We start from the raw sequence: 13,256 nt of genomic DNA, 5'->3' as shown, positions 1-13,256 counted from the left end.
AGTGGATGGAGTGATGGCATTAAGTCCAGTTTTGTGAAAAACCAAAATCAGCGCTAAAGAATGCAAACGGACAAAATGTTTTATAAGCAACCAAATGTCTTTGAAAATTACATTTTTTCAAAATGTCAACCAGCTTGACTACAAACGATAATCAATAAATATTATGCAACAAATCTGTCATTTAATCCTGTGCACATGCCTGTTAAACAAAAGAAAACATTTGAAGAAACTGGTGTTTCAAATGTCCAAAAATAAGTTACAGGAAATGTTCAGATGAAATGATATTGTCCTCGGTTTTAAATAAATATGGAAATATTCCAGTTTATTGTTGCTGGCATATCAAAAACATTTATCACAAAGAACTAAACTCACTAAATCTTCTCTTATTTGCCATTTTAACAGTTAACAATGAACATAGTCTTTACACAAACAACTGATCACTTTTAAGGAGTAAACAGTGGCTTAATACACGTAACTAGCAACTAATATCTTAATGCGATGATGAAGACAGTTTCAACACTTATCCAGGTCTTGCCTGACAAGAACGTTAACATACCGACTTGCGTAACAGCGTTTAGATCTTTTTAATCTTTTACAGGTAAGAAACTCTTAATACTTACAGATATACTTTTGTCTTATAAAAGTGTTCCAAGAATCTGTCATACAAATGTATAAATGCTCCTAACAGAAAATTTATTTTCTTTTTTTTTTTTCCCTCTTCTTCACAGTTTGAAAGAACATCAAGTATGTTTTAATAACGTATGTACCTGTAATAATTGAACTCTGTTGAATACCCAGAACAACAGACCTGTTTGGCTCAGCTGGAGAACAGGTAAGATGTGAAAACGGCGATGCCTCCAGACTGCTGAGCAACAGATACAAATCTACGTATGTGACTCAGAGGGCAGATGAAACTCGTGGAAGGACACCCGGTTCTCGGCCGTAATTTTGTAGTCCGGTTGACTCGGTCTCCTCTGAGTTCTTTGGATCTTCTGCTGCGCGGCTCCTTCACTGGTCGGCAGGTGTTCCTCTGACCCTCAGCGCGTCAGTACCTGTTTTGATGTTCGTAGTGCCATCGGTTGAAATCTATGTTAAATGCCACGATACTGCCGGACACCATGCCTGTGATCAAAGTCCTGAAGAGCAACAAATCAGAAAAATAAAATCCACCATCAGAAAACAGATGATAAAGTGAAGAAAACAAACAGTAAAATTGTAAATTCTGTAAAATTCAGAATTCAATTTAAAATTTTATTACTTGCATATAAAGCCCAAAACGGCTTAGCTCCGCAGTATTTACAAGATTTGATAGTGCCTTATGTTCCTGGCCGAGCTCTCCGCTCCCAGGGTGCAGGTTTACTCGTAGTTCCTAGAGTATCTAAATGTAGATTTGGAGGGCGGGCGTTCTGCTATCAGGCACCATTACTATGGAACCAACTTCCAATCTGGGTTAAGGAGGCTGACACCACCTCCACCTTTAAAACTAAACTTAAAACCTTTCTGTTTAGTAAAGCCTATAGTTAGTGTTTAGTAAACCTCTAGCTGGTGTTGGTAAATCTCTAGGTAGTGTAAACTCTAGTGTGTTAGAGTCAGTAGTCATGGTTGCAGCTATAGAACAAGACTATAATAGTTAGTCTCAAATATAGCCTTGCGGTAGATATGCTGCTATAGGCTTATGCTGCAGGGGGGCACCGACATGATCCACTGGGCGGTGCCTCTCACCCTTCTTCTCCTCTCCTTTTCCCTGCCTCTCTTCTCCATTACCATTTTTATTTATCATAAATATCTCATAGCTATCATTTTTGTCCATCGTTCCTGTAGTTTCTTGTGCCGGCCCCCCTTTTTTTTTCTCTTTTGTGCATGTTTGCAGGCCGGAGCCTCGGGAGCTGCGTTCTGGCCTGTGTTCCCCCCCCCCCCCCTCTGGTCATCCCGCTGCTGCTTCCACCTGCCTGCTGTGCTGCTGACGTCCCCGACTCCCCCAGTCTGGCCTTCGGCAGGAGGGTCCCCCCTTATGAGCCTGGTCCTGCTCAAGGTTTCTTCCCTCCTAAAGGGGAGTTTTTCCTTGCCACTGTTTGGCTTAAGGCTTTTCTCCCACTTATGGGAGTTTTTACCTGCTATTGTTTATATAATAATTGCTCGGGGGTTTATGTTTATGTTTATGTTTATGTTCATGTTCTGGATCTCTGGAAAGCGTCTAGAGATAACATCTGTTGTATTAGACGCTATATAAATAAAATTGAATTGAATTGAATAGTTGGTTGCTTTAATGCATAAAATACATGTTCATATTCCAAAAGTGTGTTTGCCTGCACAAGTAGAATATGTGTAAAAAGATTTGATGAAGAGTTGGAGTTCATCAGTGCATTCTTTGACAAATGAAGCTGGCCATGGAGTCTCGGTGTCTTTCTATAACCCTTGTGTAAGCATCTGGTATGTACAAAAGCAGCTGATTTCACAGAGTTGCCTTATACTGCCACAGCCTGCGGCATTAGATGCTCAACTACAATGAACAGAGCTGCTGCAGAATGGCCTTCTGTGAGACAAGGTTACATTCTGACACACTTGGGCCACCTAATGTCAACTTACTGAGCTAAGCGCTTCATAAAATGTGGAAGTGATTTGTTAACTGCCATTATAAAAAGAAATGCCATGCTAGCCGGAATAAAATGTCCTCATATCCAACTGTCCTCTACTTTGGCGCCAGTTACTTGCGCTGTACAATGGCACCGACTTGATTTGCTTAAGAGCTTCGCTTTTAGGACTTCTAGGACGAGCCAGTAAGTGATGAGGGATGTTTAGCCTGTGGCTGTGACTACTCGGACTGAGTAACCTCTTGACTGCCGGGGTCACATGATTACGTCATCCTATCGTAGACCCAGAGCGTACTTTATTGCCTCGGAGATGCCCTCCAGACGCACATTATGACTCCGATGAATCTGAAAGAATGCAGCTTGAAAAACGAGCAGCTGACTCGCAGACAAACTGGTGCAATGTGTTGTGCATGTCGGATCACTGTTGTGCAAAATAAGTGTACTAATGCTTTCCCCTGTAATATTTGCTCTATATGCTCTACACGCTCTATACGCTCCCAATGAGCATACAGATGGAATACGATACAGGAGCACGTAAAACCCACAAACGGGGAGTGGTAGTGTAGTGGCTACAGAGGTGGGCTTTGGTCTGGAGGAGCCAGGTTCAAGCCCTGGAATGGCAACCAAGATTAACTACCTTGGGCCCCTGAGCAAGTGTGTTTGTTCTCTCAGATGTTTGGACAAAAGTGTCTGCTAAATAACAGTAGTAGTAACATTATTTCACAAATGTGGGCCTGTCAATGCAAACAGAGCCCCCTCATAATTCTAGAAAGCTGAACTTGTGTCAACTTCCACAAGTTCACTGCAAAAACTCAAAATCTTACCAGGAATATTTGTCTAATTTCTAGTTAAAATGACTCATTTTTAGTAAAAAAAAAATCCATCACACTTAAAACAAGACTCAAAACAACAATTTTCACCTGTTTCAAGTAGATTTTCACTTAAAATAAGTAGAAAAATCTGCCAGTGGAACAAGATTTTTTTGCTTGTAATGAGAAGATAAATCTTGTCCCACTGGCAGATTTTTCTGCTTATTTCAAGTGAAAATTTACTTGAAACAGGAGAAAATTGTCAAATAACAAGTTATTTTTCTGGTAATGACTCTTGTTTTAAGTGTAATGAGATTTTTTTTGACTAAACATGAGACATTTTAACTAGAAATAAGACAAATATTCCTGGTAAGATTTTGAGTTTTTGCAGTCAGACTATTTAATCCTTTGGTCAATGTATCTATTTATTTAGTAAATTTATTTTATATTTTCTTGAACATTAAAATGAAAAATAAGTTTTCCCTTAATCTTTATTTACTCCACATGCACTTTGAGATTTTTCTTTTTACAGGACATCAAGAAAGATGCAATTTGAAGTACTTAGATTAAACCCATTGGCAGGTGTTTCTACTGTTACGTTCCTCTGCAGCCTTTACCAAAAAACTGTATGATGAAACGATCAAGATACCGAGGGAGGTCAATGTCACTGCAGAGGAATACACCGCCTCACACTTGTACTGGGTCATAGTTGTGCCTACAGTGTGTACTCTGAAAAATACCTTTTGCTTTCTGTGGCCAAACATGTCATTAGTATATATTAAAAAATGCCCCCCCTGACCTTTGATCATGTGACAGGTCCATGGCTCGAACGCCTGCATCACAGCCTGGGTAGATGTAGAGCTTTTTGAAGTCACAAGCCTGCCACACCTCCACCACGCCATTATCGCCGCCGGTCACAAGGTTATGGCCGTCACTGCTCAGTAGTATTGCCTCCAGGATAGAAAATACAATTTATGTCTCGACTTCCTTGCTGAGCTTGCTGACATGATTCACTTTGGGGAAAAATGGCTCATGAATCTAAGCTTATACATGCAATATTGAGATTGCTTCAACTCTTGATGTATTTAAAACTGCATTGTTATCTCTCATTCAGTACATTGATGTCAAAACGCGTTCCTACCCTGGTGGAATCATTGACCTCCATCTGTGCCAGCAGTTTTCCATTAATGCTGTAGTTGCAAAAGCGGCCCCTCTCATAGTAGATGATGCAGTGACCCTCGCTGGACACCGTGATGAGCCGCGGGGACTGATAGTGTTCTGGTCCCTCCAGGGCGCGTAGCAGGTCCCCGGTGATGGTGTGGACCAGACACGGGCCCTCTGACAAAACAAGTCAAGTGTGAACTAACTGTGCTTGTGTATATTAAACAGAGGAGACAAAAGTATTCACATTCATTACTCAGGTAGAAGTATAGATACTAGAGTTTAAAAATACTCCTGTAGAAGTTGAAGTATCAACTCAAGTTTTTTACTCAAGTAAAAGTATAAAAGTACTGGTTTCAAAACTACTTAAAGTATAAAAGTAAAAGTAATGTAAGGGGGAAAAAAGCCATTAAGGACAAAAGCCATTGAAAATGAATGTATCTTAGTATAATGCAAATATATTAAAGAACCATATATGTGTACTATTGAGCATTAACATGTGTTTCAGAGAGCAGGAGATATGATGACTAGTTGCCTATAAGTATTGTAATGGTGCAAAAAGTCAAACTTCAGAGGCATGTTATCATTTATCCTAACCTTTATTGGAATGTACATCCAAGTTTAGTTGCAGGAATCTGAGGGAACGGATGTAAGAACAAAACTGGACAAGAACATCTGAAACAACCACAACCAAATTCACTCTATCCGGATGGAGCAATTTAACTGGATAGTTTTTATTTAAAGGCCAAAATGAAATAGAGTAACGAGGCTGTTTTTAAAATGTAAGGAGTAAAAAGTACAGATAATTGTGTGAAAATATAAGGAGTAAAAGTAAAAAGTTGTCTGAAAAATAATGACTCCAGTGAAGTATAGATAACCAAAATGTCTACTTAAGTAAGGTAACGAAGTATTTGTACTTCGTTACTTGACACCTCTGATATTAAAACTCATTCAGATTTGTGTGGCGCGTTTATGTTCCACACTAGAGGTGGGTGCAATTCATCGATGTGTCGATGCATCGCGATGCGTCACGTGATGATTTGGAATCGATTAATTAAAAAAAATTTTAACTGATTTATCCTATCCAGATTCCAGACTGAATAAGCTGCTGAATCATTTCATTTCTCAAGAATGCACATTTCTTATTGTTCACTTGAAATATGGCAGATATGTTTACACTAAATAAATTTAATGGAAGTACATAACTTGTTTACTTGAATTAATGAACTCATTAAATCCAGGGCTTGACCGTTTTCAGTGTTTTCCGCCAATAGAGGGGGCTCTCATGCAAGTGCAGCTTTCCCTGGTCAAAGTTAAGTAAGTCAAAGAGCAAATGTTTACATGGTCATAAAATAAATTATTTTGTGTCTTTGAAAAATACATGTCAAATGTTCAAAAAACCTTGTTTTTTACTTAATGAGTGTTGTTAGAGGAACTGAGTTAATTGATTGGCTATTTATTTACAAATGTAGCCACAGATGAAGACAAAATCAATCTTGTATGGAAAAAAGCATTAAAAATCACAATAATCCAAGAATCGTGGCACCAATAATCGAATCGAATCGACAATCGTTATAATCGAAGAATCGAAGAATCGAAGCTCCAATAATCGAAATCGAATCGAATCGTGAGGTACCCCTGTTTGCACACCCCTATTCCACACCCCGGCATTTTCTGTGCCAAAATATACTACCGGTATATTAGTGAAAATTACAATCAGCACACACACGTATGGGTTGTAAACATACTCCTGATCTAGCGTACCTATCCTATCCTACCTATATGGTTTTAGTTTAAAGCGTAAGTGTTGATCACACTCATGTCACTGACACGATAACAGTTGCACGAAAAAGGAAAAAAAGCAGCAAACTGACCTTTGGCTCCACTGATGACGAGACCCAGCTCTGCACAAACTGACACGCACACCACTTCCTGGTCATGACCAGTCAGCACTGCTCGTGGTGCAGGGTAGTCACCTAAAAATAAATTATACACAATCCCATAAAACAAACAGTGAGGTTTAATTGATTAAATACTTTGTACAACAGTTAAAACCTCACCCATTCGATCCAAACAGCCAATAATCTTCCTTCACCGGCTAAGACCCTGAGTATTTGTGTAACCCACTAAACATTAATTAATCATCTGAACTGAGAAGAAAACAAAAATCGGAATAAAAACATTTTGATTGTAATATACATTGGCTAGCGGGGAGGTTCTTTAAAATTGTTATGCAAATACTGGGATGCTGTGATGGTCGCCAAGCCACTTGATTTCATCCCATGTGTCTAGGGTTGCAAAGGGGTGGAAAATTTCCGGTAAATTTCCGGAAACTTTCCGGAAACTTTTCATGGGAAGTTTAGCTGGGGAATTTTGGAAATATTCCAAATTGGAAACTTTCCATGGGAATTATGGGAATTATGGGAATTTATGGGAATTATTGGGAATTTATGGGAATTAACTGGAAATTGGGGGTAATTTAAACAAACTGTATCATATCCAAACATAAATGTAAATATTTATTTTGTCATAAGCAGATATCCATGCAAGATAATACAAAAACATGACATTTCAACAGATTTATTTGAGTAGAACTTTAGTGTGTGCATGCGATGGAGGAATACACAGTGCCTGTAGGGGGCGTGGCCTCAATAGCCCTGCAGTAAGCAATGTGCTGTGTGCATGTGATTGAGGAGTGTACTTGCATTAAATCTGGTGGTTTTAGCCAAGACTATGCTACAATATATTTCCCCCAACTATATTTAAGTTCCCTGTTAAGGGCCAACCTTCAATTCTGTAAATTTCTTATTTATTCCCGTTAATTCCCGTTAATTCCCATATATTCCCGTTAATTCCCACGGAAAGTTTCCAACTTTGAAAATTCCCGGAATTTTGCAACCCTACATGTGTCACATGATTGATGATAGCTGGGGGAGAGGTTAGTGAGGGGTGTTTCATGGCACCTGGAGCCATCGACCCCGAGTACTTGACACAACTGTGAGGGCAGTATTCTCTCTGAAATGCCCTGATCACCAATTAAAAGGAAAGGGGTAAAAAAATCTTGCCTTGCATAAACATTGCAAAGAAGAAACAAACAACCAAATGCACATCAGCACAGCACACCAATCATTTTACACATAACATCAACCATAAGTTCTGGGTGAGCTTCTTAATTATAGCATTTATATTAAAAAAAAAAAAAAAAAAAAAAAAAAAGATATATATGTAAAACTCTCTACATTGTTTCATGGAAATTCTTATAAAATTCCCACAACGGAGAGTCTGGCAAACCTGTGCCAACCCCTTCCTTTAAAGTATGTGTCCTGTCCATGGTGGTGACCTCGTGTGACTCCTGTTCAGTGTAAAAGTTTGTTGTTTCACCTATATGACAACATCATCCTGAAAGAGGATGCGGACACATGTTAGGCCCTTCCGCCATCATTTCCTCCTCCTGCGAGCTTGTCGCCTCCAGCAGTCTGGAGAGAGAGCCAGACTGTGATCGATGCATCATGGTCCCTTAGTGACCGGGACCTGAGCTGCCCTGTCAATCCCAGCAGCCGCTGGGGGGAGGGGGGGGTGCGTGTGCTTGAATAGGACAAATGTCAAAAAAAAGCCTCAAGGGAGCAAAGGCGAGCTCACCTGCCCAACAAAAGATTCAATCACCGTGCATCACATACGCCCGCCAAACCCCCCCCCCCAACCCACCCCTGGGAAAAACCGGATTCAGCCGCTACAATTAACTCTGGTGCAAATTTCCGCTTGCACCAGATTGAAAGGGCCGAGTCCAGCAGCAAAACCGTGATTGAGCTGGAAGTTATTTTAATTATTACATATTCAGGGCTTGGGTGGAATCAATTTCCAGCTCTTGCCACACCTGCTGGATCAGGGAGGAGCAGTCCAGCAGACTGACCCCACATTCACACAATGCTCTTGATGGTAGAAGTATAAAATCACTGGAAAAGGTCATTCACCAAAGAAAAAAGTAAATGAATGGAAGAATAAATAAGACCCTGCTGCTGTTTTAGCTTTGCAACATTATTTTGAAGATTTCCACTGTGAAAATATGGAATCATGTTTTTTTTTTTGTGGGGGTACATGTACATGTACCCCTACAGTAAGTTTATGGCTGGTTCTAAACCATATTCCACTCCACTTGTCCCTATTCTTCAGTGATGTTACTTCTTTCATTCTCTCAATAACTGTGCAATAATATAAGATGTGCAAATCATATGTGCAATATCCACCAGTCTACCTCACAACACTCTACCTGCTTTTTTTTGCACTGTTTTTTTCTTCTACTGTACATACTGCTCATATTCTGTAATTATACATATTTTATATATACAGTATATAATTTCTGTATTTTTTATATATTTTTTATTTTTTAGTCTTTTTACCCTTCCCCTGCATGCGTGTGCTAAGTGTACTGCTGCCAACAAAATAAGTTTCCCCACTGAGGGAGAAAATAAAGGAATATCTTATCTTTTCTCTCCTTTTGTCCACTGAACAGGCAACGAGAGCACAAGTAGTGTGAATATCCGGGGAATACCGTTTGGCTGCTGCAGTAACACCAGGGCTGTTGCCCCTTGCTAATTGGAGGCATCCAAGCTGAAATTCTTAATTAACTGTCAAAACCTCAGTGAAGTTAATTAGAGTGCACTCGCTATTAATCCAAGCCTCCTAGAATCTTGCTCTATTGGAAACACAAGATCTTGTAGCACATTATTTCATTATGAAGCAAAAATGTACTTTTTCTGCTTTGTCTTGATTTTTTCCCTTCATCCAAGACAACATACAATTCTATATGTTTCTGCAGTGCTAAATCTTCATGGCTCGTGAATAACATCAATGTTTAACGTGAAATACTAGCAGTAAAATACATGCAGAGGTCTACAATTTTGAATGCAAAGACATCTGGAGTTCTCTACTTGAAAGTAAAAGTACAACTTGGTACCATTACTCAAACTAATACATCACAGCTAGAGTTAAAATGATTCATCCTCTTCCTGTCTGTCCACATTTCTTGATTTGTAGCTTAGAATGCCTTTTTCCAGTGATGATCAAAGCGTCTTGACTCCGATATATTTTCGTTGTTTTTTTTAATATACTGTACAGTGGACTCACGCAGCTTTATAGGCTCTCACTTCTCACAAAAGAATGTATTTTATAGCTGAAATACAAAAAAAAAAAAATGTAGAAATGCTCCTGTAACTTTTTACGTAGGATGAGCTTCTACTCCGCTTACGCACACATGGTTCTTGCGAGGTACTGTACCATAATTGGGGTTGTCTCCGATGATATGGTGCCGCCCGCTCCAGTACCACAGCAGCAGGGTGGCGTCCCGGGAGCCGGAGACGATGTAGCAGTCGCCACCGATGTAAGACTCCGACCTGGCCAAACACGTCACCACATCCCAGTGGCCAAAGACGATCTGGGTCAACTTACCTAATCAGAATCAGAATCAGAATCAGAATCAGCTTTATTGGCCAGGTTCGAACATTGTCCAACAAGGAATTTGACTCCGGTAATTTCGCTCTTTGGTAGTAAAATAAACAATAAAACAAATGTGGTATTTCTATGATACAGAATAAACATTTAAGGTGCAGCAGTTTGAGGTAGAGAAAGAAAAGAAAAGGGACAGTTCTGAATAAAAATAAAAATAACCTATTTATAATTTTACAAGACAATTATACAAAAAGATTATACAAATTATACAAAGAAATACAAAGTGAGAGGTGCAGCAGAGTGAGGCAGACATGGTTATCAATGAAGGTGCTAGATGATTTTTATTGCAAGGAGTGTAAACGGCATACATGATGTCAGTGCTGGTCGTTTCTGTTGAGGCCTTGAAATGCAAAATGTGGGGAAAAAAAGAAAATCATTTTTTGTCTTGCTCATAATCACTAATTCCAGTAAGAGTGGACATAATTGGTACAGGGTCTGTTGTCTGGTTTTCATTTGCTTTATGTTCCTTTTTTCCTTTTTTTGGTATCTTGTAAGCCCACTCGGGCTGGGCACGTCATGTGCATGACACGTAAATAAAAAGTTCAATCAAAATCAATCAATCAATCAAATCCAGTAAAAATGAAAGTTTTAATCTTCTCGATATCCTTCCCATTATTCTGGGACTACTTGAAAACGTCCGAACCAGCTGCATTATTAGTAGATACACTTGTGTATATAAACAGCATCGAGGTATATCTGGAACAGGATTTATTTTTTTCTCTTTTTCTACACAGTGTCGTGAGAGAGGTGCACCAGTACTGAATCATTACTGTCATAGCACTCAGTCCTCTATGCATCAGTGCACAACTCTGTAGGAAATAGAGTTTACACTCTAACCTACCTGTCTCAGAGGAGTACACACGGAAGCTCTTGTCCCAGAAGCCACACACCAGGATGTAACGGTTGTCAGCTGTCACCACGAAACATTGTGTGGTTATTTGGATGCTTTGGTCCACTAGGTCTGTGATCTGACGCTTGTTGCTTCCGTTATTGTTGGCTGAGGGAGGAGGGAAAACAAACAAAAAAAAAAAAAGAAGTGAAAACCAGAACAACACCTGAGGTCTTACAAGTTATAAGTTACAACTGAAACAGAAATACTAATTTCATTTGGATATTTAACTTTCATTTATTGTCCTTTGAAAGCTCACTCACCAACCAGAGAATCCATCTCGATGGGGAGGTGATGAGCCTGTTCCAGAGAGTAGCCCGGCGCCCCTCGGAGACCTGCATCGGGGCAGACGCGCAAAAGCTGCTTTTGACCGCTGCACATTCATAAACACAGACATACACATCTGTTCCCTTTTCAGAGCCAAGATTATTCATAATGTGTGCATGAGATGTGACCCGTAAGGAAAGACAGACTTCATCTCAATGGAAAATCTCCCTTAGACATTAGAAGGGTCTGTTACATAAAAAATATCTGTAAAGGTCACATACATAAAAAAAACTGCATATGGCACATGACACAACTATTGCTGTTGCTGTGTCTTTCCCTCAGCGCCAACACCCCACGGAGACATTTGAGACATTTCTGATACAGCAAATACGGGGACCTTATTATCCTACTGCTTCCAAAAAAAAAAGAAGTAAAACCACATTTCCCTCTTCTCCAGCAGGAAGGTATGGGTGCTGCAGCTGCATGTGTTCATTAATAGCAGCCATACATTGGGTGCTCCTTGGGCTCTGCGTATTTCTTCGGCGACAGATGGCGACGTGTGAGGAGAATGTGGTGCGGTTGCGGCCTAATTTCCTCATAACCATTGCTTTGGCCCTCTGACCCTGAGGTGAGGCTGATTCTGAGGGAGGGGCTCGGTGGGTAATGCTGTTAACAAATGTCTGAAAAGAAACATGTGGAAACACTCACGGTCGGCTTACCTGGGAGGTGCTAGCGGCTCTCAGTGACTGCTGGCTACAGCTCTATTACCAACAGTTACAGGGCCCCTGCTGTGGTAGGTATCACATGTGTTGAGGCATTTTATTTTATTTTTAAAAAAAATGTTCCAGTATCTTGAAACATTTCACCTCCTGCATGAGTTTGGGATTAACTCACCGACGGTGTTGTGCCATCGGTTGACGGCAAACAGGCGACTGCAGGTCATGGTAACCACGGCGGGGATCGTGAGATGGGGCAGAGTGTTGGCGGCAACGTGCGTGACGGGCGAATTGGAGGGAAACTTCAACACCATAATGACATCCTGCTGCATTTGGTCCTTGAACATTAGAGGACTCTGTGGAAGGAAACACTATTGAGTAGAAGAGGGAAAAGACAAAGTGCAGAGAAGGATGGATGGGCGGGGTGGAAAGATAGAATGGGTTCCAAGAAGACGAGACGATGAAAAGGGGAGGCGTGAAAAGATCAGAGATAAAAATGAAAGAAGAATTAGTGAGATGGGTGAATGAATAAGTAGACAGATATACGGAGGAGACTTTTATGTGATGCTCCTTCTGGATAATTGTCGGACATGGGACGGTGACAGGTAGACGAGGGAAGCTGGGATGGAGAAGATTGTTTGAGTGAGATGGTGCACACATATAAGAAATATCCAGTCTGACACACAAGCAAGGAGCTTTGAGAAGATTCTGCTATTGAAACGTGCTCCTCTTTTTCACTGCAGAATTCCTCTCAACCCTGATAACTCTGAGTTACAGCGATTGTGCAGCGACAGTGTTGCTAGAATCAGCGATGAAGCAGTTTCAACTCTGACATCATCACAGATGCTGCTGAAAACGGTGTGCATGCGGATAGAAATACACTCATCCTTTCCAAAAGTGAAAAATTGAACACAAAGGTCTGAGAGGGATCAGTTTTTTCAGTTTGCTGCATGGAGGGAAGCTGGTGGATAATGAGCCGGTGCTAGTTATTGCATGGATCCAGCTCAAAGACAGGAGCTGTTGCACCAGCAGGGAGCGCTGTTCCCTTTAAACTGCACCACGACAAGGCCATGCAGCTAGGAAACAGTGCAGACTACTGGTACCTAAAATTATTGGGTATATTAAAACTGTGTGACCTATATGAAATAAAACATATTTAACCTTTATTTAAAAAAAAAAATGAATGGATTTAAATGCATAGAAATGAGAAAACAGTGGTGTGTATTTTCAGTCTTGTGTATACCTTCAAACAAATTATTACAATAGACACCAGTCCTGCAAGTCTTTCCTCACACACACACGCCACATCTAAAAAAGG

General features: G+C 40.3%; 1 protein-coding gene across 1 annotated transcript in view; it reads right to left on the bottom strand.

Moving 5' to 3' along the window:
* Positions 1-93: 93 nt before the first annotated feature.
* Positions 94-13,256, bottom strand: part of nbeab (neurobeachin b) — a 236,494-nt gene continuing 223,331 nt past the window's right edge. The window contains 8 exon segments of the mRNA XM_061719704.1: positions 94-1,136; positions 4,200-4,351; positions 4,542-4,738; positions 6,436-6,537; positions 9,836-10,006; positions 10,908-11,063; positions 11,219-11,290; positions 12,117-12,309. Coding sequence (XP_061575688.1) covers positions 1,046-1,136; positions 4,200-4,351; positions 4,542-4,738; positions 6,436-6,537; positions 9,836-10,006; positions 10,908-11,063; positions 11,219-11,290; positions 12,117-12,309 — 1,134 coding nt within the window. The 3' untranslated portion in view covers positions 94-1,045.

Source organism: Cololabis saira, chromosome 4 (assembly GCF_033807715.1).
Source record: "Cololabis saira isolate AMF1-May2022 chromosome 4, fColSai1.1, whole genome shotgun sequence".
Taxonomy (NCBI): Eukaryota; Metazoa; Chordata; class Actinopteri; order Beloniformes; family Belonidae; genus Cololabis; species Cololabis saira.
The sequence above is the reverse complement of the archived record's forward strand: the minus strand, read 5'-3'. Positions and strand labels throughout refer to the sequence as shown.